The sequence below is a fragment of the Anarrhichthys ocellatus genome, unplaced genomic scaffold, assembly GCF_004355925.1.
Source record: "Anarrhichthys ocellatus isolate YVR2014 unplaced genomic scaffold, GSC_Weel_1.0 scaffold5, whole genome shotgun sequence".
Taxonomy (NCBI): domain Eukaryota; kingdom Metazoa; phylum Chordata; class Actinopteri; order Perciformes; family Anarhichadidae; genus Anarrhichthys; species Anarrhichthys ocellatus.
This window is the reverse complement of record NW_022280035.1, coordinates 7,121,937-7,146,024: the sequence shown is the minus strand read 5'-3', so window position 1 is coordinate 7,146,024 and position 24,088 is coordinate 7,121,937. Positions and strand designations below refer to the sequence as shown.

At 40.9% G+C, this 24,088-nt stretch overlaps 1 protein-coding gene and 1 long non-coding RNA gene across 12 annotated transcripts in view; both read right to left on the bottom strand.

The window, feature by feature from the left end:
- Positions 1-507: 507 nt before the first annotated feature.
- On the bottom strand, positions 508-1,700 carry LOC116381959 (uncharacterized). Its single transcript, XR_004212696.1, has 4 exons — positions 1,645-1,700; positions 972-1,152; positions 765-869; positions 508-548 (listed from the first exon to the last, which is right to left on the bottom strand). It is a non-coding gene; the product is annotated as an uncharacterized LOC116381959 (long non-coding RNA).
- Positions 1,701-8,336: 6,636 nt separating this feature from the next.
- Positions 8,337-24,088, bottom strand: part of hspg2 (heparan sulfate proteoglycan 2) — an 84,821-nt gene continuing 69,069 nt past the window's right edge. For 7 of the 11 annotated variants that reach the window (XM_031845846.1, XM_031845853.1, XM_031845852.1 and 4 more), the window contains 30 exons: positions 23,527-23,661; positions 23,239-23,420; positions 22,790-22,985; positions 22,368-22,547; positions 21,979-22,239; positions 21,682-21,844; positions 20,892-20,989; positions 20,535-20,801; positions 20,280-20,392; positions 20,029-20,176; positions 19,787-19,903; positions 19,552-19,569; positions 18,156-18,240; positions 17,921-18,065; positions 17,716-17,818; positions 17,504-17,613; positions 17,301-17,409; positions 17,076-17,174; positions 16,718-16,939; positions 16,270-16,514; positions 16,005-16,176; positions 15,597-15,719; positions 15,126-15,182; positions 13,705-13,780; positions 13,257-13,335; positions 12,810-12,857; positions 12,387-12,457; positions 12,203-12,286; positions 11,952-12,055; positions 8,337-11,047 (listed from right to left, as the gene is read on the bottom strand). In XM_031845846.1, the coding sequence (XP_031701706.1) occupies positions 10,875-11,047; positions 11,952-12,055; positions 12,203-12,286; positions 12,387-12,457; positions 12,810-12,857; positions 13,257-13,335; positions 13,705-13,780; positions 15,126-15,182; positions 15,597-15,719; positions 16,005-16,176; positions 16,270-16,514; positions 16,718-16,939; positions 17,076-17,174; positions 17,301-17,409; positions 17,504-17,613; positions 17,716-17,818; positions 17,921-18,065; positions 18,156-18,240; positions 19,552-19,569; positions 19,787-19,903; positions 20,029-20,176; positions 20,280-20,392; positions 20,535-20,801; positions 20,892-20,989; positions 21,682-21,844; positions 21,979-22,239; positions 22,368-22,547; positions 22,790-22,985; positions 23,239-23,420; positions 23,527-23,661 (3,983 nt within the window). In that variant the 3' untranslated portion in view covers positions 8,337-10,874. The remainder of the gene's footprint in view (positions 11,048-11,951; positions 12,056-12,202; positions 12,287-12,386; positions 12,458-12,809; positions 12,858-13,256; positions 13,336-13,704; positions 13,781-15,125; positions 15,183-15,596; positions 15,720-16,004; positions 16,177-16,269; positions 16,515-16,717; positions 16,940-17,075; positions 17,175-17,300; positions 17,410-17,503; positions 17,614-17,715; positions 17,819-17,920; positions 18,066-18,155; positions 18,241-19,551; positions 19,570-19,786; positions 19,904-20,028; positions 20,177-20,279; positions 20,393-20,534; positions 20,802-20,891; positions 20,990-21,681; positions 21,845-21,978; positions 22,240-22,367; positions 22,548-22,789; positions 22,986-23,238; positions 23,421-23,526; positions 23,662-24,088) is intronic. The other 4 variants (XM_031845849.1, XM_031845856.1, XM_031845851.1 and 1 more) reach the window with 3 other exon arrangements.

Sequence of the window (24,088 nt, the reverse complement as noted above, 5' to 3'; positions counted from 1 at the left end):
ACTTATAAATACTTATAGGTACTTATAAATTGAGACTCAAAATAATACTGGCTGACTGTTCCCCATGCTGCCAGTCTTTATGCTAAGCTAAGCTAAGCTAAATGCCTGATGACTTTAAATTCATATTTACCTTGCAGACATTAGAGTTGCATCAACATTCCCACCTGACTGTGAACAAGCAAGTTACATTTTTCCCATAAATGTAAGCTATTCCTTTAACACTGAAACTCATAACAATGTAGCAGGGCTGGGCTTGCTATTGTTTGGTGTTATTAATCTCTACAGTAGGCTAGAATCCATGCAGCACTGCTTTTGGCAGATGTACCATCTAAATCACTATTATGCAAGTTTTTGTTTATCCATCAACACAACTCACATCTGAAAGACGTCTCCGGTCTTGTGTGCAGGGACACCGGACACTGTCATGGCTTCAATGGCCACAGGCTTGGAGCAGACCTGACGGAGATGTAACATCTGCAGTTTGAGGAGGGCCTCATAGTCCCCTCGCTGTGTGGGCTTGTCCATGTTGAACCAGCGTGTCCTGCAACCTGCCAACCCGTGAAAAACATTGAACAGTCAGAGGCATATTCTGAGATTTTAATTTGGTTTGACAGGTTGTGACATTTCTTTTTCATCACTATACACACCGATAAGGCTCATATACTGTATATGTATATTAAGGCCTTGCTGTAATCTACATTTTCCTTGTTTCGCAAAACTCAACAGCTTGACAGGATAAAGTCAACATCAACATGAAAACTTACCCTGACAGAAATCTGAGGGACAGGTCAGCATCACCTCATAATCCTTACATTGTTTACCGCTCTGCTTTTCATTGATGCATGCAAATCCAAAAAGTAGCATCGTAGCTGGAATATAAATACAAGCAAGATAAAAGACTCATTATGAAAGCCCGATGAGGCACTGAATTAAAGCCACGAACCTGTATGATTGATTAAAAACGTGCTTACGAGAGGTAGGTGTCTCCAGTGTGTTCAGCAGATATTCCACTTGTTGACCTGGCCTCAATACTGATTGGGTTCACACAGACTTGATCAGGGAAAGTGTTCAGTAGCTGAAATATGGACTCCACATCACCCTCCTCTGACGGGTCATCACTGCTCAGCCACTGTGTTCGACACTGCTCTGACACTGAGTGGAAATTTGACATTAAAACTTGATTACAGCGAAAACAAGAGTGTGTTTTGTTAAGGACTGTGAATATTATAAAGAAGGAAGTGTATGGTCAATTTTCTTTTTAGCTTTTTTTTTGAGAGAGCTTGGAATTGAAAACTTTTTCACCACAAATTTATATTTAATTCGGAGATAAGGAAGGTTATTTTTTATTTATTTAAACAGTGACGATGCAGAAAAACATTGCTACACAGGAAACACATTGTACACACTGAAAGGTCTATCCCAGCATGCACTGGGCAAGACATGGGATACACTATGATCAGGTTGTCTGTTACAGGGTGCTCACATTCACATAGGAGATCTTTAGAGTTTTAAATCAATTGGACCTGCATGTCTTTGTGAATGTCTTTGTGAAAATAGTTATGATAATAATTGAATTGAATTGAATAAGAAAACAAATGACTTTCACTTCCGTATGTTCAGACTAAAGCAAAAGAGGACACGTACCTTGACAGAACTCGTTTGGACATGTAAATCTGACTTTGTAATCTTCACACTTCTTGCTCCGCTGCATGGTGAAACATGGTGTTGCACCACCATGTTTCTACAGTAGCCCAGAACGGACAAACCAAACACTGGCTCTAGAGAGGGCCTTTTGCATTTTTATGTAACCTGAAGGCCACTGTAGTTCTCCAACACAAATGTGAAACTGTGGTAACGTGAGCCGCAAAGTAAACTGTGGTAGAGTCAGCAGCCGTTTGACCTCCGTTGCTCCTCAAGAAGTGTTATTGTGGTTAGGATGGCGTCTGAGCGAGACAAACATCTTTACCACGGTTTTGCACTCAGTGGCTCAGGTTACCGCAGTCTAGGAGAGGGAGGTATTCACACCGCTAAATGCCAACAAATCCTACACACTGTCCCTTTAAGTTAAGGTCGTATCATGTTCAATTTAACCACGTACCTGAGCAGAACTGTCCCGTGCAGGTGAACATGACCTTGTAATCGTAGCACTGTCTCCCTTTCTGTTCCGAGTTAAGGCATACGAGGCCCTCTGATGCACTGTAACTGCAAAACACAACCATCCCATCCTAATGTTACACTTGGTTTACGTTTAAACAACTAAAAAAAAAGTGCAGAAGTGTGTATTGATCCTCTACAAGTCGACCAACTCTAGAGTAAGCACCTTTATGGTATATTTCCACTTGCATTCATTCGACCACACATCTCCTCATGTAAGGTATCAAATTATATTAATTGCTAAATCTTCATCCTTCGCATGTAAATTCACAGTTAATTAATGCCGTAATTTAACCATAGCGGCAGATAACTAATTTATCAGCGTAATACAGTTGTTTCTGTGAAGTGGTGGAAATACACCTCTCTATAAATGTTCGTACTCTTGGGCTAATGTAATTAATTAATTGCAAAAGTAGCAGATTTTATTACCCTTTGTAAATATAAGGAAACATGCTGGTAAATACTGTAGAATTACCATAAAACCCAGTTATTCTACTATCACATAATTTTATTCAATACGGTAAGATACTGTTAAAATAAATTACAATAAAACACAATACAAATATCACATAGAAGACCATTTTAAAATTAGCCAAAATCTACGAGTAGATGCTAGGACTACAACAACTCACATTGTGCATTAGGAACATACAAGTGTTAATATCTGATGTGAAATCAGTACTGTAACAGTGAAGACTTTACATGTGGAAGGTGTTCCGGGTGTGCTGTGACTTAACTCCAGAAACCGTCTGAGCCTCCAAGTCCACTGGATTGGAGCAGATCTTGGTCCAGTGCTTCCTTCTCAAGTCACCCAGGAGCTCTGAGTCTCTGTTACTGGAAACATTGCGCTCATCAAACCAGGCTGTCTTACAGGCTGTGGAAGAGCAAAGTTATAAGGCTCGACATTCTGATGTGCAATAGTGCTTCATTTCTTGATGGATTCAGACAAAAAAAGAATAACAGAGGGCTTACTTTCCAATGCAGTGGCAAAGAATTGAAGGTCTGGAGGAAGAAGAAGTCTTTGATCAGTTATACATTCTGTTTCTGATCATTGATTGTGTATGAAATAATAATAATTGAACCAATAATTTATTACATTACCTGATGCTAGAAGACACCAAACTGCAAAGCTCTAAAATAACAATGGAAAACAAAGAGATCACGAGTATGCACTGTGATGAAATACACAACTTCAGTTCAAATTGCACAACATCAAAACACCTGTAAGACCAGCATGATTTTCTATCCGGTAATCTTAAAGAGGTATAATACAACAAATCCCACATGTAGTTAAGTTCTTCATTAAAGAGGAGATAAAATGTCCTTCACAATAATGTTCTCATGTTTAGAGTAGTCTGTTCTAAGAAGGTCCGAGGCATTTGTAAGACGAGGGTATCATCCCCAGGGATCTTCATGGTGTCTGTACAACATCCTCCGCCCATGGAGGATGAGCCTACAAGGAGCGCTCCTCCTCAGTAGTCAGTAATATGTAATGGAGCAGTAAGCATCACCAACACGCTGCTCCTCTCAGGAAGTTCAGGTTTCCTCCTCAATCCCTTTCTTCTCCCACCTCTTTGTGACGTTTGACTGATGGGATTTACAAAAACTTGAAAATGTCATGTCAGAAAAACTGATTAAAGGAGTTTCCCTCTATCATTAGCATCGTTCAGATATTGACTTTTGACAGAATTATAAATATTATCCATCTGTATTCACTTTAACAGATAATGAAGTAATATTTAGTCAAGAGGTATGTCCCCCCCATGATAAGCATTATATGTGGTTTATCAGTGTATTGTTGTTTAATGCTCTTTTGTTCTGTGCTATTGTCTCTCTGTCTCCTCAATTTCAGCGACATATTTAAATGCATTAATGCATCAGATACATTCATATATTAGCAAAAACTCCTATTTCTGTTTTATTTGTTGTTTGTGTTTTTAAAGCTTTTAAGTTACCCAAAGTAAATCGAACACGTTCAGTTGAAATGTCAAAAGCTATTATTCACAGCAAGACTGCCTCTGTTATTAGTGTAAGTGTTATAAGGTGATATGTTTGCTCATTCTTTACTATTGCTAAAATCATCTGTTTATTTATTAATTATTAGTGAATATACTTTAATTCTTTATTTTTGAGCAAATCATGGCGGACTGTCAGTTTTACTGGGTTAAAGGATATGCAAATGTTTTCAGGTCGGTTGAAAAACAATATTCAGGCTCATATATGTATATTTAAACAGCTCTTACTTGCTGTTCATTTGTCCTGTGTACTGGCTATCAAAACATATTTATACTTAAACAGACTTTAACTTTGGAAAAAGCCCTCTTGATTTAACTAACTGGCTGTGGACTTTGGAAGCGCATAAGGAAGTATCTCTTATTGGCTAGTCTGAAAATTAAACTGTTTCAATGTTCGTATGGGCATGTGAATATTGTTACAAGACAGACATGAACAAATATGAATTCTGTATACTGCATCCACCTCTGTGTTTCAGTCCATTAAAATGGGTTGTCCTGTCCCTTTTCATGAAGCTTCTGACATGTGAAAAAATAAGGAGATTGTTGGCTAACTGTTTTAGCTAAACATTAGCATTACACCGACTGGCTGGTGAACTAATCACACACACGATCACGACACTATGCACTACAATAAAATAGTACCATTATACTACATCACCCTTTCTTTAAATTTAAAGACAAAAACAATCCCATCTTCTGTTTAAATTATACTGTTGAAAGTCCAACTCAAAATGAATGCTACTTTAAGTAAAAACCCAGTGTCTTCATAAAACATAGACTTACTCTCACATTTTCTTTAGGATTTAAACTCTTTTTTCTTAAACTGATTAATAACCAACGGGTGTTTGATTAACATGTTCGGTCCTCCAGTTCAGCAGTCTGCTGGGTTAAATCAATGATATGGAGAAAGTCAAGACTCCGTGGTTTGAGGGCTGGATGATTTAATTACAGTCCCAAAGGCTCAGAAAGAAAAAAAGAGCAACATGATGATAAACTTCCTCTGTGAGCTTGACAACCATGATTATAAATATATCAAAGGCTATTAAGTCCTGCATGTGCTGAAAGAATGAACAGAACCTATGAACTAAAGAGGATGTTGGCAAAAATATTGACTTACATGAATGATTTCTTGAACTTGTTGCCATTTCCTGATACAAAACTTGAAGGCTCACTTAGGTTTGTTACACTATGCAATTTTCACCACACAATAACCATCTCAGAAAAGCTCACAGTATACAGTATTACACTAATACTTATTTTTCTTATTCTAATCATTAAAAAATAGTTTAATATCGACACTAATATCACCATAAATATTAATATTGATATCAATTAATATTAGTTACAATGAACCTTAAAATAATGAGAATATAATTATTATAATAAACATAATTATAAACCTGAGAAAAAAATCAGCATGTAACTCTATGTAACTGAAGCTTAGTGTAGATGTTAGCAGCACTATAGCATGGTCAATTACTACCAATGAACATATACTGTAGGTGCACAACAGTGCAGGCAGACTGCTCATCTGTACCTTTAACTCTCTCACACACACACACACACACACACACACACACACACACACTTATGTCTGTTTTTTCAATACTGTAGATAGGCAAAACACAAAGTATGATACCTGTCAATTTTAGTAACCGAGGTATATTCCGTGATACCGGTATACCACTACAACCCTAGTCTCACTGTCACTCATTGGAGTCTTCCTTTGGGCAGCACCTGCATAGTGAGGACGAGAGCTCACCAGTTGAATTTGACTATTGAGTTACTGCAGATAACAATTGAGGTGTCGGCCAGGCCGGCAAGGCCCAAGGCCCTGCTGTTAAATGTCACTGAAAGAAAAGGATAAGTAACCAGGATTAGTGTAGAATAACTGCTATCTGCGTGACACTGTTACACAACACACCCATAGCCTAGAAAGTGATGGATTCCTGACAGGAAAATGACCACAAGGCTTCACTGTGACGGAAATATAATATTAGGCTGCTTACTGAATTTCTTAAAGAAGAAAGAATGATTCAAGTGCTGTGTCAGTATTATGTTGGAATTGTGTTTATTTTCAATTATGTCCTAAATGTTGGTGGCAATCTGATGGGATCTTATTTCTGCGGTGAATTAATTTTAGCATCACTGTTGGAAGGACACAGCGTCCCAGACACTAGAGACTTTACAGTTAGTACTTGTAATTAAGCTTTTGAATGTCAGCGAGGTGATCCTGGTTCAGTGCGTCATGTACAAGTTTCCTCAATGCCACTAATGGGCTTAAAACTGACAACTGACAATATCTTCCAAACACCATGAACAAAAAAAATGTGTTCTGAAAAAAAATCAAAATGAGGGTGAGGTGGAAATTAGTCCTGTGAGAAATAAACGTGACGAGGAACTCTCAAATGTCTTTAAGTATTTTATTGGACAGACACTCGAGAGCTCTTTCCCCACGGATGGTTCGGAGGTCAGAGTTTTTGCAGAGCACACATGCTTCACACAAGCTGAACTGCCATTCCTGCTGCACGTTATCTCATTTCCTCCTCCCGGGGGCGTACTTATTCTTTTCAGAAGAGGCCAAGATGTCATGACCGGGTGCCAGGTCGTGGCTGGTGATGGTGTCTCTGCTTTTACGCAAAGGATGTTGGGGTAAAATTAGGCTGAGACAAACGCAAGTCAGACATAGATTATATTTGTCTTATAAAGGTTATATTTGATTTGATTATATAGGTTAAGCTAAGCGATGCAAGTTACATAAGAACATACTGATAAATTACCACAACAGGGGAAATATCTAGTCCGGTGGACTTTAGTGGTTCTTGAGGCAAATTTGTAGAGTAAATAGAGTACCAAGTTTAATTTAAATCAGACTTATAGCGAAGGACTTTTCAAAGCTGGCCTTTAATTATAGCGCCTGGATCAGGCTGTGGAGTCATATTTGTTGAACGGCATTTGCACACAACTTCCAATCTTTGGTGAAAAATTCATGTGCCTGTGATGTACCATCTCACAGGAATTTGCACAAACCTTTCTGAAGAAATATAAATCGGCTCAAAAACAATATAACTCGGACTTAATTTGTAAACCTTTGTAATGGCTCAGAAAACAGACAAGCTTAAAGCCAGAAGAGAGGCAAGTTTAGATCAAAGTTCATGTTTACTGTAGTCAAAAAAACTATAGCGAGAGTCAAAACTAGGCGAGCAGATTGACCAGGATAACTTATTAGAGAAGGGGAGAGGCAGCAAATCACCAATCCAAGAATCAGACAGGCAGAACAAATGCTGGAAAGCACAATCTGGCAGAGAATAAGGGAAGATGGGCTGGTATATAGTATGCTGCCAGGTTGATTAGGAAAAGAGGAAAGCTTTAGCTGATGGAAATTGTGGGATAACGGGTGACTGCAGGGCAGGAGGGAGGCAGGAAAAACAGCAGACAACAGAACGAATATGAGGAGCTGGAAGGAGTTGTGACAACCGAGGAGAGGGAGGATTTATTTTTGGCTCAATGATACATTTAAGATACGAGTCTTACCAAAACAAATACAGGTTTTAAAGGACGTCAGATCTGTGAGGCCCCGTGTCAAATATAATTTAGGATAGAAAATGGAGTCTTACTGAAGTAACATTCTCTTACATAACCACCATAACGTGAGTGTGAAAGATGAGCCACCCCAAACCCACCTCTGTCTCGTCATCCTCACAGACTGGCAAAGGATTCTCACGTTTATGTAGAGGATTGTATCCAGAATATTCACAAAGTTCATTACTGTTACGACATTGTACTCCAACAGCATCAACAACCTACTTTACCTTGTTGTGTTTTCTTTATCCAACTTTTGCCAGCACATCCACTTTACATGACGCTTTATGCAATTTCACAAATAAATGCAGTAGACTTTGTAAAATGAGAGTACTGTACCCAGGGGACAAGTTTATGTTAGAAACCTGATTTGGGTGTAACCTCTGCTCGGGAACATTGGATCTCAACTCTCTCAATGGGCGGTGTCATTGGCCTCTCCTCAGGGAAAGGCTAACCTTAACGGTTACCTGTACAATGGATTATTTGGGAACAATAAAGCGATTTGAAGCAAAAGTGCTCCATGTAAAGAAACCAGACAACACAGCCATTAAGACCCGCAAAAAAGAAAACTCACGACATTAAAAATAGCACATGAATTTTGTTTTTAATTAAGAAACACCAAAGGCAAGGGGAGCGTCTTTTAAACATTGGAAATGGAGCAGTCAGGTCGTCCTGACATTGACAATATTTCATCTGGTACACTTTCATTCAAGTTATCCTCTTTTCGTGGCATTCAGAAGTGAAACAAATTTTAAAATAAAAATGTCCATCATTACTATAAGTGCACCGTTCATATTTTGCAAAGGCTTAAAAAACAACCGAAAAGCAGTGGAAGTTTCTTGACAACTTTGCATTGGGCAAGAGTGTACAGTGTATATATATGAAAATCCAGTTTAAGAGCAGATACACAAAAGGCACCCAACAAGGGGCACACACACACCATCAGTCTCTGCTTCAGTGTCCTAAATCTGGACCACAACCGTGGCTCTATTCAATCCACATGTTCATATCTGAACAAACATGATGACAATTTCCAGCGCAGATGAATAATCCATTTGTTGCATTTGGAGGCTAAGACTTTTTTTTATTTGAGTAATAATAATAAGACCTGTTTCCAACCTTTTGAGCAGGCAGTTCAAGGTTTTATATATTAACCTTTCATGAAACTTCATTGAGGATTTGTGAAGAACTTCCCGGGGGGCCGTATTCAAACTCAAACATGAGGGGGAAAACAAGGGGATGTGGGAGGCAATACACAATAACCAGAGTAAAGGAAATAGCAAGATGTGATTACTCTAAAAACAGCAGAATCAAGCCTTGAACCAAAAGCGATGAAAAAGAGAAGAAAAAAAAACAAAACATAAAATAAATAAATAAAAATGAGTCAACTCTAAGAGAAAGGATAGTGCTCATTTTAATTGTTTAAAGGATATTAATACAAATATTTTGAGCTTACAAAATGAGAAAAAAGTTTTGTGAAACCCCGAAGCGATGGTGCCGTTGTGGTATTGTGGTGTGGTTGAAACTAAAGGGGGGGGGGCGAGCATGCTCTATCTGAGCTACACTACTGGTCACAGCACCTGCAGGAGGCTTCCACTGCATTCCCACACACACACCATCAAACACTATCCCAACTGTGTCCTACTGCTGTTTGCTGCAGATGAATCTCCTTCTGCAGAGAAAACCACAGAGCCGTCAAGAGTTTTGTAGCTTACTGCATTGTCGCTAAAGCTACCTAACCCGAAAAATAAGTGACATATTGAGGCAGTTCTGGGTTGACCCTTCTGAGGATATGGATAATGACACAGGCGCGCGCACACACACACACACACACACACACACACACATACTTGACTCCATACTGTGGCTTAAAGTAGAGTGACCTGTGAGAAATGGAAGGGGCTGAGGCATACATAACCAACAAAAGTCCTAGCATTCACACTCATTCTCTAGTGAGATCTACCTGTCTGGCAGATAGTCTTACACATAAAACAACATCTTCAACAATCACACATAAAAAAATGACCCTATTTTCAGCTCTTTAAAACTGCTTTGAGATCTACTCAATCAAATATGGCTGTGGAGGCAACAAATCATGGCATATTCTTATAAAAGCAACTTTGAATGCCATGCATATCAACAAATGTGACACTAATGTATACTGTTGGATGTAGAATTTCTTAACCCAAGTAACCACAGTGCTCGACTGTACATGTGACAGACAGGCAACCATTTGACTATGTGCTGTATCTTTATGTCTGACAGTAGCACCACGGTTTCTTTCTCTGTCATGAAAAAGAATAAATGCAGACACAGAAGACACAACAGCTCTGTGAATGACTTGCAAAGAGGAAAATAAATCAGCTGAGTGAAAGCAGAAGTATGTAACATTTGCGGTTATTAATTTGTATTGGACGACCTGAGTTGTGTACTGAAGCTGCATGTGACCATGTGCGCTCATCTTGCAACAATTTGTAAAAGACTGTAACTGCATGCTCGCGTGCGCAAAAAAAAAAAAAAAAAAAAAAAAGTTCCTCTACAGAAGTGAAGAAAGAAGGCCTAAACATCTTCAAGTATTAATACAGTTAGGCCTATAAAAAGCCCTGGACACACAGTATTAGAACCCAGAATAAACTCTAGGAAAGTTGAAGAGCAGTTATGGTTAGTTTGCATGTTTTCCCCCCCACAAATATAATATATATATATTCATATGTATATAAATAAAAATTCAGTGCTGTAAAAACAATCTCCATCTCCATAGGATCTGACCCATCGTAGAAGGCCTAATATGTTTTACTCTTACTCTTTTCATGGCTAAAACTACTGCTGGAAGTATGTAAACTGTACTGGTTCTCCTGTGTTAATAGTCCTTCATTGAGAATACAACACTGAGGAAGAGAAGACTTGTTAATATCGTTTCATTTTTTTCTCTCTTTTTTGGTTTTACTGCACACAGAGAAACATATCTTGTTGTGTCGTCTTGGCATTTTTTTGGTAGCAGCGAAGCACCAAGTCTCTCTGTGTGAGTCTGATGTGTGTGTATGACATCACTCCATAGTCTCTGTGTGTGTGTGTGTGTGTGTGTGTGTTGGTGGGTGTGTGTGTTTCCGTGTGTGCTGCGATCTATGAAGAGCACTGCAGCACGTTGATGCCATGGGCTGCGTGGGTTTGCAGGTCGATGGCCTGGGCAGGCTGCTGTCCCGGCAGGGCGTTCATCAGTGCCAGGTTCCTCACGCAGCCCGTCATTCCAGACAAAAACTTCCTTCCCGTCATCGCAGCCATGTCTGGAGCTCCGCCTGTCATCAACATGAGAACACACAAAAAGTTAGCAATAAGTGAGGAAGTTCCTCCATAGACATTTGGACCCACACAGCAGTTTTGAGGATATTTTGATCTCTGATCTTCATAAATTTGGAAGAACTAGAAAAAAAAAATGTAATAAGATTACATTTTCAATTTCTGCAGTGAGGAACTCTTTTATATGGAGCCCCAAAACTGACAAAATAGAGCATATGATAAAAATGTTTAACATTAGCAGAGCAATCAAGAGGGTAGATAGTTTCATTGTGTGGATAGCTAGCTTAACCAAAACACTGGAAGCTAATCTCACTATAGCACGTATTTCCATCTTGGTTGTTGATGAAGACAAAAGACGTGAACTTGAAGATGAAGATAATGTTATAAAAATAGAAAATGGCGTATGTGACTGTGACCTTCCAAAGTAGTGTTAGCTAGCTAACTTTGTTAGCCTTAGCTTGCAGGCTAAAATGTGTTACAAGAGTTCCAGAGTAATTCTACAGCATGTGTGCAGCAGTAGTTTTATGAAGAAAGCTAGCTTTAGCCAGGTAGCTCGCTGAACAGCCTGGTGCTTACTGTATTTAGACACCAGTGTTTTCAGTTGAATAAGCTAGCCACACAGGTTTTTTTTGTTTGTTTACGAAGGTATTCTTGGGAATAGTATCAAGCTTTATATCTTTTCACGCTCCATTTGAATTAGGGTTGGGCTGATGAACGATGGCTGACAGTCATCGAGCCCAACATCGGGGTTTAAAATCGAGAGCGAAAAGGGAGAAAGATGCCTGAATGTTAACTAATTAATATCAACTTTGAGATTCAAACACATTGTCACAGTTCAATCAGATAAACCGTTCATCACATTAAGTAGTCAGTTTTGGGCCTCCGTGCTTTTAATTCACTCACCAAGGTATATACTGCCTTTGGTGTTGACCATAAGGCTTCTGCCTTTAGACTGTCCATGTAGCGCGGCTCCTCCATCAATCTGGATGTATCCATCTTTTCCAGTTCTGCAAGAAAAGGAGAAACATGAGGCGACAAACACGTCTCAATACAAGCACTGGTCATAAACAGACAAATCAGAAAATTGCAGAAGCAGTTAATATATTGATAATAGCTGGTATAATATATCATATACAGTATATATGCAAACTTACCTGACTGCTGTGACCTTATGCCATCTCCCATCATTGATGGTCCTCCGGGACAAGATCGCTGCCTCTCCGCTGCCCAACTGGTAACTGGATACCATATCATCAGCATTAGTACATTAATAAGCGCTGATACTGATAAAACTCATCAAGGTGTCAACAGAACTACAGGGTTACAGGGCTGAGTCACCTGAAAACAAGGTGTCCATTCTGCAGACCGAGGCTGATGAAGTCCTTGCCTTTGCCATGTTCTCCAAGTTCCTGGAAATAAATGTGTTTTGTGAGCAGAGGGAGAGAATGCTGTAGGATTGAATACTGTGAATCACTGAACAGCTGCAGTAATTTTCCGCACCAACTGTTATAATAGCAAACATGAGGCGGAGCAGACAGATTGCTCCCGACTGTATTTGTAGAAGTGTGACATGAAACCCTCCGTGCAAAATAACAGCGACAATAGAAAACATCTTGCACATTGTGCAAAACAAACACTTTCTCACTTCAAATGATGGGATGCTCCAGTAGTATCTCAAAACTGTTATACACATTTGAATGTAAAGCACATGTTATGAAACATGCAAAATAAATATAGAGTGTCTTGTGTTTGAGTGGATACCTTTTTACTAGCATGCACCTTTCGCAAATTGCGTGCGCCATTGGTCTCCTGAGGAAAATGGAGGGTGAGTTAGAGAAGCAACATGCATTTATTTAGTGGTGTGAGATAGAGCTTGGCTCGCAGCCAACATGCCCAACGATGTCACAGCCTCAGTGGGACAAGTATGAATTAAACAGTGAACACTGAAATGAAAGAGAATGCAGTATTGTGTAAGATATGTATTATTGTTGAGGCCTACGTAAAAAAAAATGAAAATAAATCTCTGAATGCTATGAGAACATTAATGAGCATCACGTCTTTAAAGATGAAGTAATGGTGACGATTAAGAGTGCTTAAGTGCAGTAGCCATGTTAGGGTGAGGATGACAATGTGGAAGGGAAGGTGTAAGTATCCATTTTAAGATTTGGATTAAACCATAGCTCAGTACTATTAGTAACCAGGACTCACCACTCCCTGCCACAAGATCAGGCCCTCAGAGGAGCTTGTGTTGATCTCCAGTTCGATTGTCTCTGGCGAGTCATGGGCGCTAAAACAGAAAAAAAAAATATATTTTTTTTTCATCAACTCCTAATAATACATCTGGTTTGACCTTCTTATATACAGTCTATCGGTTTAAAATTTGGTCTAATTTTTTAAAATAATGTATCCCCTTTGAAATATTGTTTTAGGCAAGACCTCCTAACCAGCCAAAACATTTTGGTAGAAAAAAAATGTGTTTGTTGAGGCTGTTGACAGTTTAGGGCAGTTAATGATTACATTGGGAATATTTAGATTCTAGAATTATGCATGACTGGTATTTTCTTATGCAACATTTAAAGAATAAATCTCAGGTACTCCATGCAGAAACAATGTGCTATAAGTGTTATAACAGTGTAGAAAAGCAAACTATAGTTACCTTCTTGGGAAAACAGATTTAGGAAGGGCAATGTATCCATCATCGTGGAAATGAGCCGCATACTGATAGGGTGAATCTAGAAAAAAATACAGTACATATACATCACAATGCTATTCAAATAATAATAATAGCTGCTGTGGACTTTCATTCTCACTGCTATAGTGCCCTCCAGTGGCGAAAGCATGGAAGAAACCCAAAGGCTTGGATACGTACAACAGTTACAGATAAAGAAGAGGTATTCTGAAATCACTTAGAAATGTATTTTATTTGTTAGTGGTGACGAAAGTGAAACTATAGAACACGTTGTATCTCTTATCAAAGAAAAGTTGAATTCATAAGCAATAAAACTTGGTCTTTTATGACTAGTAGCTTGGTGGCTGATGACTTTACTACTCTTCTTTGCTTACGGTCACAATAGGTTTTAGCATGTCAGAGATCATTTCAATAAACACAGTATGTTTACTTTTTGTTTAAATTCAGTGATACAACTAAATTAGCCACCCTAAGCACACACCAGATCACACACCAAGTCTGTAGCAGCAAAACCTCAGAGTGTATAGAAATGAGAAATTAAGTTTGTGTTTTATTGCTTACAACTTTTCAAGAGGAAGATGATGTTATTTCTTCTCTCAAAAGCTACATAGTCACACTTTATGTGCCCCAAATTCATATCCAAATACTGCAATTTCAAAAACAAAAATAACAAAACTCTTCAGCATGACCAAACCAGGCTCCATGATGCAAACCGATGACAGTCCTCACCAACACGGGAGCGATTTGTTTACCATTCCTCACACGCTGCACCATTTCTGAGCTTCCACAGAGATCAAACTGAACTGACCACGGGTCCATGCACCAATACATATATTCCAAATGCATCTCATCTCACCCCAACCACCATCACACTGTGCTTTCAACAGACAAGTTTCAGTTGTTAGTAACAGAATAAATGTGTGGAACATATTTAATATTCAGACTGAGATGGTTTTAGAAAGAAAAACAAGTATTTTTGTTTATTTTATTATTGTATAGACAGGCATTCTTGAGGTAGACGGAGACAAGACTCAATGTTATGAGTAGCCATCTTACAGGCATTGACATGACGATAGGGAAAAAGAAAAACAAGGGGAATTCCACATTTCCATCTGGGTCTAAAAACAGGCAGCACGATTCAGTTGATCTCCCAACAACAGTCTACCATCCTGTTACCTTTCATTACAGATGCAGAATTCCCCTCTCCCAACTTCACAAACGGGATAAGAGCCTCAGTTGAGTACAGACGCATGTTTGGTATGCGCGAACATGTGTTAGGCAATAGACAGTTTGGGTTGAGCTTGGAGGGGGATGCGGGCCCCTCAAGCTCAGATGGGCCCCTGTTAGTCACAGTCGTGTCAGGCAGACTGAATATTGAGATACTGTACCATTTGCCTCGCTACTTTCCAAATTCCTCAGGGCCTCGGGGAAGCTGGAGACCTGGCCTGTGTGTGCAGGATATATAGCTATGAGAGTGCAGGGGTAAAACATACGTGATTACTTAGGGTTAACCCTCCCAGCATGCAGTGCAATGCTGGGGGTGAGCTGTCTGATGTTAGAAGGGCTTTATACTGTGGAGAATGTGAGCCATGTGTGCTCATTTCTGGCTGTGGGTCTAGTCTTTCTGCTTTGATGATGAATATCTTTCTCCATAGGATGCCGGTGTATGTAGTAATGCGATAGCTTTGGAGATTTGGAGTTTTGCTTTCCAGAACTCCTTTTAGAATCTGCTACTGAAATTGCATAATTATAAATTAACAATAAAATGCAACCATGGTCCCCCACACGTTCTGCTATTTCTGGCTTTGATTTAGGTATAATATTTGGTATACATGGTTGTGTAGCTAGTCCATACTTACTTTCTTCACAGTTTAGACCTGTGCGGCCAGGTGCACACACACACTGGCCGCCGACACAGCTGCCGCCATTTTGGCATTCACGGTTGCTCTGGCACGCGTCTTTCACGACCTCACAACGCTCACCTGCGGGGTCACATACCAGTTATGGGTCAGGAGTGAAAGGTCGGGGGTCAAGTTTACATCAAAGGCAGGGCGAGTTCATAGTGTCTGGAGATAATACATGGAAAATGCTCATTGTTTTAGGAGGAGGTGGCCTTTGACAAAATACGGCTCTGAAAATCTTCCACTTATAGATAATGAAGTAGAAAATAGGCTGAAAACACAGATGTAGTGCAGGAATACTGGGCAGATTTGATGCATGCTTTGACTTTTCCAGTGTTAAGAAGACTCTTGAGTGTGAACACTAACCTTCAAATCCATCCTTACAGAGGCACTGGTACTCATATTCAACATTTGACATGCAGTGACCACCATTCAGGCAGGGCCGGCGGTCACAGGGGCTGTTGTCCACACACTTGCGGATAGATCTGCTTTCTGTGAAGCTGTAGGACAGATCCACCTTCTTGTTGTTGATGGAAACCTAAGCACGCAGCACAGACAAGTTTAAGAAACCAAATACAGAACAATATTAATTACATTTTCTTTTCTTTTTTAGCACAGAGAGATCTCTCACCTCTCCTATACATCCCTCAAACAGTTCGCTGACATTGGCAGGCTTGGGCAGGATGTCCATGTTGGGGACTCCTCCCAGGTACATGGGGGTGTGGATATTGAGGCCCTGGGCTTTTCCTGGAGACGTTTTTTTCTCCAGTGGGCCTTGATCGACCTTCAGGTGGCCGGCCCTCTTGTTTCGCTCGGCTACAACTCGGTGCCACTGCCCCAGAGAGACCGGCTCTGAACTTAGAAGGATTGCTTGGCCTGAAAATCAAAATAGGCACAGAGACATCTTGAATGTTGCTACCTTCCTTAAAATTCTTTGTGTCTAAATTTGAGTCTCTCTAACTCAACCTGTGCTAAAAATCTTCATAATGTTAATTTACAAAAGCACACAGGATATTATTCTAAGGACAAATAAATCAATACCTTTATGAAACTACTAAAGATTTGTATTGATTCTTTACCTGTGCCCAGTTCATATCTGAACTCTACATGTCCCTCCACCATGGAGATGGCCACAAAGTCCTCCACCTTCATTTTCTTCCCTCCACAGAAGAACATCAGGCCATCTCTTTCCAGGGGCTTGAACTCCAGCTCAACACGCAGGTCATCATGGATGTTGGTCAGGGGAGGATAAGCAATGTATGACTCCTCGCCATCAAACAGTGGAGTGGTCACCAATTCCCCTAGTGAAAGTAAACAAGTAGGAAAAGGCATTAAAAACGAGAATTTCTTGTAGGAAAAACATCAATACCAATATTGCATAACTCGCTAAAATACTCGGAATACTTTTTTGTAGATGAGAGTAACTTCCTGTCTTACCATCCATGCATTTGTTTCCAAACTTGCCAAGATGGCAGCGGCAGTCGTAGCCCAGGCCATTTTGGCGGTTGATGCAAGTGGCGTCTGGTCCGCAGGCCTCTGTGGGAATTTAAGTCACAGAGACATAAAACACTTTATTTTTACGTTGGTGCACACGGATAGAGTTGATAGAAACATCCAGGTATTTTGATTTATCTTTGTGGTCAGGTGGAGATTCTCATGTACCTGAGTGACAGTGCAGGGATGAGTGGTGCTGGCAGTTGCTGCCTGTGAATCCTCTGGGGCAGCCACACTTGTACAAGCTGGCTTCTGAGTCATCACACATCCCTCCATTCTGAATAATGACATTGGAAGAAATAAACTGGACGCTATGGAATTAAACACAGACCAAATGCTACAAATACATCAAGTGGATGGATGTAACGGACCTGGCATGGGTGGTCTTTGCACGTGGGGCAGTTTGTGACGCCAGTAGAGCTGCGGTCCAGGTCTTTGAAAATGACCTCCTCACCCTGGATGACCAGCTGACGGATACAGCCTGCAGAGTAGCAACATTATATAAGGACAAGTCTTCACGCCAAGAGGACTTTTTCCTCCATCCTATGTTTCCTTTCATGGTGTAAACAGAGTGACGTCTTACCGACAAAACCAGTCTTAATTCCGGCTGTTTTGGTGAGGACTGTGTAGTTGGGATAACCACCCACATGCACCTCCTCATTCAGATCCAGGCCCTGGAACTTGCCCTGAGGACAGAAAATGTGCATTTATGAAACATATGAATTTACGTGAATAAATCAAATCCACATATGTGAAAGTGGGAGCTACATTAACATTGACAGAAGTACCTGTGAGCTGCCGTTGATGGGCTCCCCTCCGTCTACTATGATATAGCCCAAAGTGAGGTTGCGATACAGCTCAACTGTGTGAAACTCTCCCAGTTTGACAGGGTTGGGGTCGCGTATGGCGGCCATGCCTGAGCCCACGTCAAACCTAAGACAGCATCAGAATCATTATCAACAAGGTCATCATGCTGTCTTTCTGTCAATAAGTAGAACTTTTAAGATCATTATATAAACTGACCTGAACTCTAGGCGGCCGCCCACAAGTCCCAGAGAGATAAAGTCTGCTCCTGTGGTCCTCCTCTGGCCATTGTAGAGGATCATACCTGCACCACAAAAACAGGGTGAGTGAGAATTATTACAAACTTAATCCTAAATGCGTCCCCTACAATAACATGCATCGAAATAAGTCAATAAATCTAGTAGTTTTATTTAAACAAGTGGAATTTTCCTGAGTCAAAGGTAGAACAATTTCCGTGTGTCAGCTTTGTCTCAAGATAATTATTTCTTTAATATTCACCATCTCAGCCCACAGGTAGAATTTTTTCACTCAGGAAAACCAAAACTTTAGGCTAAACATGAGAGTAAGTGACTTCTTAGGATGGACAACGTTTGCAACGGAGTGATTCATACACAAGGGAAATTCTTTGAGAGCTGGACGGTAAAGCAGCATGCTATGGTGGGGCAAGTTCAAAGCCAACCAAAGCCAGGTTATATAACATGTCATCTTATCTGGGCATCACTGGGCTGCCAAGTGCAACCAGTCACACTTTACTGCTTGTTCTCCTTTTTCTGTGTGCACATGCTGGGAACACATGCTTCATATGAGCCACAGAGGCTCACAGGGAAGTGGGAACATGCCCTCTCACACATCCATCTATGTCATCTCTGAAGGTTGTGAAAATGAGCGATCAAGACATGAATGCATGAATGTGCAACACACAAAGTTGAAGTATGTTCATACATACATTAATATTCTGATGTTTGTATCACACATTTATACATTTAAGGAGCCATGCGCGTTCAAATAGCTTCTGCAATAAATTCGTGGCCGTGTGTTGCTGTGCGGGTGGGATGTGGTGAGACAGCAAAAATCCAAAGTTCAATCTAAAGAATAACAGCTGCATATTTTCCTTTAATTTTTCAAACATTTTAATGTAGTGTTCATTCATTTTGCTGTCCTGTCCCCACACACCCACACCAACTGGGGCTAGGATAACAGAAGCCATATTATTTTTTGCAAAGGCAATTTGACTTACTGTGGCTCTCACAACTGCAGAAATGTTTAAATAAAAGAACACCTACAGAAATGTGTGCGTAGCGTTGCATTTAACAATTCTAGCATACAAGAACTGTGTTTGTAAGCAGCAGTGCTGCTGTGTAGGCAGTGTAGAAGCTGTTGACTGGGATGTAAAAGTAGATTTGTAACCAAGCTATTATGAAGCCGATGTGGTTTTATGAAAAGGTTTTACGAAAGCCAAAATGAAAACATGCACCATCTTCTTCCATCTCTTTTCACAGCCCTTAAATCAGCTCTGAGCTGGATGCATATTGTGAGAGAAGGATGGAGCCAAAAAAAGAGCAGAGCTGCCAACATCAGTCTGTAGTTCCTGTGGTTCTCAAGCACTGAGACTCACCAGCGTACAATATGAGACCTGCCCACCACGTTGGTGAGGGGGAGAGGTGAGGGCGAGAGGGGAGGGACAAAAGACGCAGTGAAATTATACATGAGGAAATATGACAAACATAGTACACGACACAGTACAAAAAGCAGAAATCATTACCACGCTGCAAGATACAACGAGAGAAAAGGCTAAATTGATAAACTATTCAATTGAACTGTGAAGCAAATTTAAAGTTGCACTTCCTTACCATCACCATTATCAGGTCTGAAGTTGATCTTAATGCTGAAAGCCTTGTAGGCATTTTTGATGGTGGGCAGGGTGAGGTAGGACAAGGGTTCCTGGGCAAAGTATGGCATCACTCTCTCTACAACAAATAAGCACATCATCTCTTTTTAGATACAGAAAACAGTGCAGTTCATACTCAAAACATTTCTTTTCATTTATTTATTGACATTCCTTCCTCCGGTACTCTCTACACCGCAGACTAACCGTGAACTTGAAGTGTAGTAAAGGCTTCCACTTTCCCCTGTTTGTTAGAGGCGGTGCAGACGTATATCCCAGAATCCTCATGGGAGACGCGAGGAACCGTCAGCGTGTTGAGCTCCTGGAAACACTTAGGAGGAAGCTCTTCTTCCACCTAGGAACAGAAACAGACACAGAGACACAATCAGCATTATCAATAATATTAGCATCAACAACAAAAAAAAAAGCTGACTGAATTAAAGAAGTATCTTGGTTACCTTGGACCACTTGATCTCAGGTACAGGGTATCCTGAAGCCACACAGGGCAAGACCGCATCAGACCCAACTGTGACCTCCTTGGTTCCAGGCAGCGCAGCAATTTGAGGAAGAGCTGTGCAAACAGGCAAAGGGTTTCAATGAGTGGTGCCAGCATAATGCATCAGTGTGTGTATGTGCAAGTGCATGGATTTATGTGTATAATGGAAGTAAAAAAAGAATGTGTTTAAGTCTATTTTCTTCTCTTGTGCACTCACACTGGACGTTAAGGACCACCTGTGACTGGACCGAGCCCACGTCGTTGGTGGCCGTACAGCGGTACTGCCCGGCGTCGGCCTCCGTCACCTTGTCGATCCTCAGCATGCCGCCCTTCACCATGATGTGAGCAGGCAGAGACCCACCGACTTTACTCCACTTAACCGTGGGCTCTGGGTCGCCAACAGCCTGGCACTCAAACTCCACAGAGTTCCCTATCATCACAGTCTGGACCGAGGTGCGCACGTTGATCATCACCTTTGGCAGGGCTGTGGAAAAGGAAAGAAAAAGCAACAGGTTATATTTGGCTTTGATGAAGCAGGGTGTACACTAGTATATCTGCAGTGAATGTAACAGACCTTGGATGGTCAACCTGGCAGTGTCCTGGGCCTGACCATACACACTGCTGGCTCTGCAGATATAAACGCCTTCGTTGCTCTGCTCAAGGTTCTCAATCCTACAGAGAGACATTCAATCACACACATTCACATATTACACAATATCTAAGGTACCTTGTCCTTAAAAACAGTAAGGATTTGAATGTTTAGCCCATTTAAGGATAAGCCTGGTGATATTCTATTTTATTCTTATTGTCAATAATTCCCAAGAAAAGACCAAACCCTGATATAGCTTATTCTTCAGACAATATTGTTGTCCAACATTTTAAATTGGTAAATATTCCTTTATTGAGATGAGTATTTGTCAGTGTAGTATATTTTGAGTCAATCCCACATACACGTTCCCGCTGGTTTAAATACTTGCTAGAGCACCAATACATTGCTAAAAATAGTCCCCAAAAATGCACAATTTACTCCTGTATGAGTAATGTTTGATAAAAACTACAGTGCCCAGCTGTTTTAGCAAATAATTTAGCCTTTAAAAAAATGAAACTATATGTTTGTGACTTCTTTTTATTTTTATAGAAGATTTACATCTTCAGAAGGAACCAACAGACTCGGTGCTGAGATCCACAGAGACGCTGAGGAAGTCTTATCCTTTATGTACATACTATGTATAAATTGTGCTCAACTTCTGGTTCTTAATGGGGGAAACATGCAAAACTGGCAGATTGGTCCTTCAACATCATACATTTTGATACATTCAGAGCTGGTTTCAACAAACAAACAGCAATACGAGTGTATATGTCACCTGAGCACCCCGTCCTTGACGTGGTGGTTCGGTGGCAGGGCTCCTCCTTCCTTCAGCCATTCAATTCTGGTCTCTATGCCGCCTGCTGACGAACAGGTGAACTCCACAGCACTGCCTTGGGCCTTTACTTCAACCTGGGGTGACACGCGCACTGCCAAGGGGGCTGCAGATGGGAAGGAAAGAGATTTAGTTCTTGTCGGAGAGTAGACGTATTTTTTTTCATGTGTGGTGCACACCAGTCTTTAAGTGACTTATTATCTACAACATGTCAAATCATTATATTATCAGTAAACTTACATCTGACTGTGACTTTAGCGATGACTTCGCTGTTGGCTACTTTGTTACTGGCCACGCACTTATAGCTCCCAGCATCCTCAGCGGTAGCCAGGTCGATCTGAAGATCCCCTCCGCTAACCTGGGCCCTCGGGGGCAGGTTTCCATCCAGCTTGGTCCAAGTGTAGGTCAGGGGAGGAGTGCCATGCGCAAGGCACTGCAACCTGATCACCTCCCCGACCCGCACAGCCACATCGTCAGGCACAGAAGTGGCATAAGGAGGGGCTGGAGAGAAAAAAGGTTTGCTCAAAAAATATACATTACAAAATGAGACATTGTATACTCACTGTACATGCAACAAAATTTATAAATTCAAATAAAATGACAGCAAACAACAAAACCACAGCACTCACACTCTACATCTAGCATGACGGTGACTTCAGTGGTGCCCATGTTGTTGGTTGCAGTGCAGATGTATTCTCCAGAGTCTTGGCGGCCCACAGTGGGCAGCACCAGGCTGTTGTCCACCACCTTGTGTCTATAAGGCAGAGGAGACCGCAGCTTGGACCAGGTGATCGTCGGGGACGGCAAACCTAGAAAAGCAAATTTAAGAGCAAAAAGTTCGATGCTCGGCTAAATTAGTGAAGAATGACAATATTTTATTCTTACGGTATTACGACAGTAAAAAAAGTTAAGACAGGTGTTTTGTGTTTTAGACATCTTTTGTATTGGTGATGCAACATAAAAAGTGCCACAGAAAGACAAGAGAAAAATGCAAAGTGTAAGATGAAAGTGAATTCCAGCTGTATAAATGACATTCGTCAGCCATCATTACCGTGGGCCTCACAGCGCAGCGTTGCCGTCTGCCCTTCCACCACAACCATCAGCGGCTCAGGAACAGAAGCCCTGGGCACTGTGGGCACTTGAGAGCCTCCCTCAATAATGACCTCCACCTTGGTCTCAGTGGTGCCTTCGTTGTTGCGAGCTGTGCAAACATAAGTGCCACTGTCTTCTGCACGTGCCACTAGTATCTGCACGAGCAAAAAAATATATATATATCTCACCATACAAAAATTCACAGTTTCAGAATGTAAAAGCTGATACCAAACATCAAGTTGAAGATTTGAAGCTTTAAAGCTACTACGAGGAATTTTCCTTTTGTGTTGATTTTATATTGAGACTGCTTCATAAACAGTTAAAGGTTCCTCATAGTTACTTCAGATATCAACACAGAAGTGTTGGATAACAAACTGTTCTACAGATCTTCTTTGTCGGATGTATCACCTGCATGACTGCATTGGACTCCATGGGCACGGGGCTGCTCAGCATGGTCTTGCGGTTGCTGTCCAGCCTGTGCCATGAGACTGAAGGGCGGGGCTCTCCGGATGCCTGGCATTCCAGGTTAATGGGTTCACCCACCCTGACACTTATAGGTCCAACAGGAGTGACAGTGGCCACAGGAGACTCTGAGGGCACAGATACAAAATACTATAACTCCGTATCTGATCAGCCACTAGAGGGAACCCTTCACTTAGAGCTTTATGGGTGTGAGAAGACTGAAAGCTGGCTTACCTTTGACAATCAAAGACACAATGGTGTGGGTGATGCCGAACGGGTTGCTCGCCACACAGCGGTAGGCGCCATGGTTCATAGGGCGGGCATTGGTAATGGTAATAACAGAACCATCAGGGCCAGCTTTAATATTATCTGTAGAGCAGAGTAGCAAAACATTAGATCTGCTGTCGATAATGTAAGTTAAATGGTACGTGAGTTGGTCTGAGCCTGAGCAGTTCACTGATTTTATACATGAATATTCAGTTTACTCATCATGGTAAACACTACTCAGCAAAACTAGTTGTATCATGTCTAATGCAGCTCTGGACAGAGACTAATGACGTTATTAGTGTCTCGGCCTGGGCACATTTTAACAGGAAGTGTGAGGTTTGACAGAGGAGGGCATTTAGGAGGCATGGAGGGTCTAATGAAAGATTCTATTCAGTTGCACTATGGCAAGGGTGTGATCCAGTAGTTTTGTTTTATGGAAGAGCAAAACTATATTGCTGGAGTAGCCTGGACATGTTGAGTAGTTCTTAATCTTGGGTGTAAGACACCCCTTGAAGATATTCAAAATTAG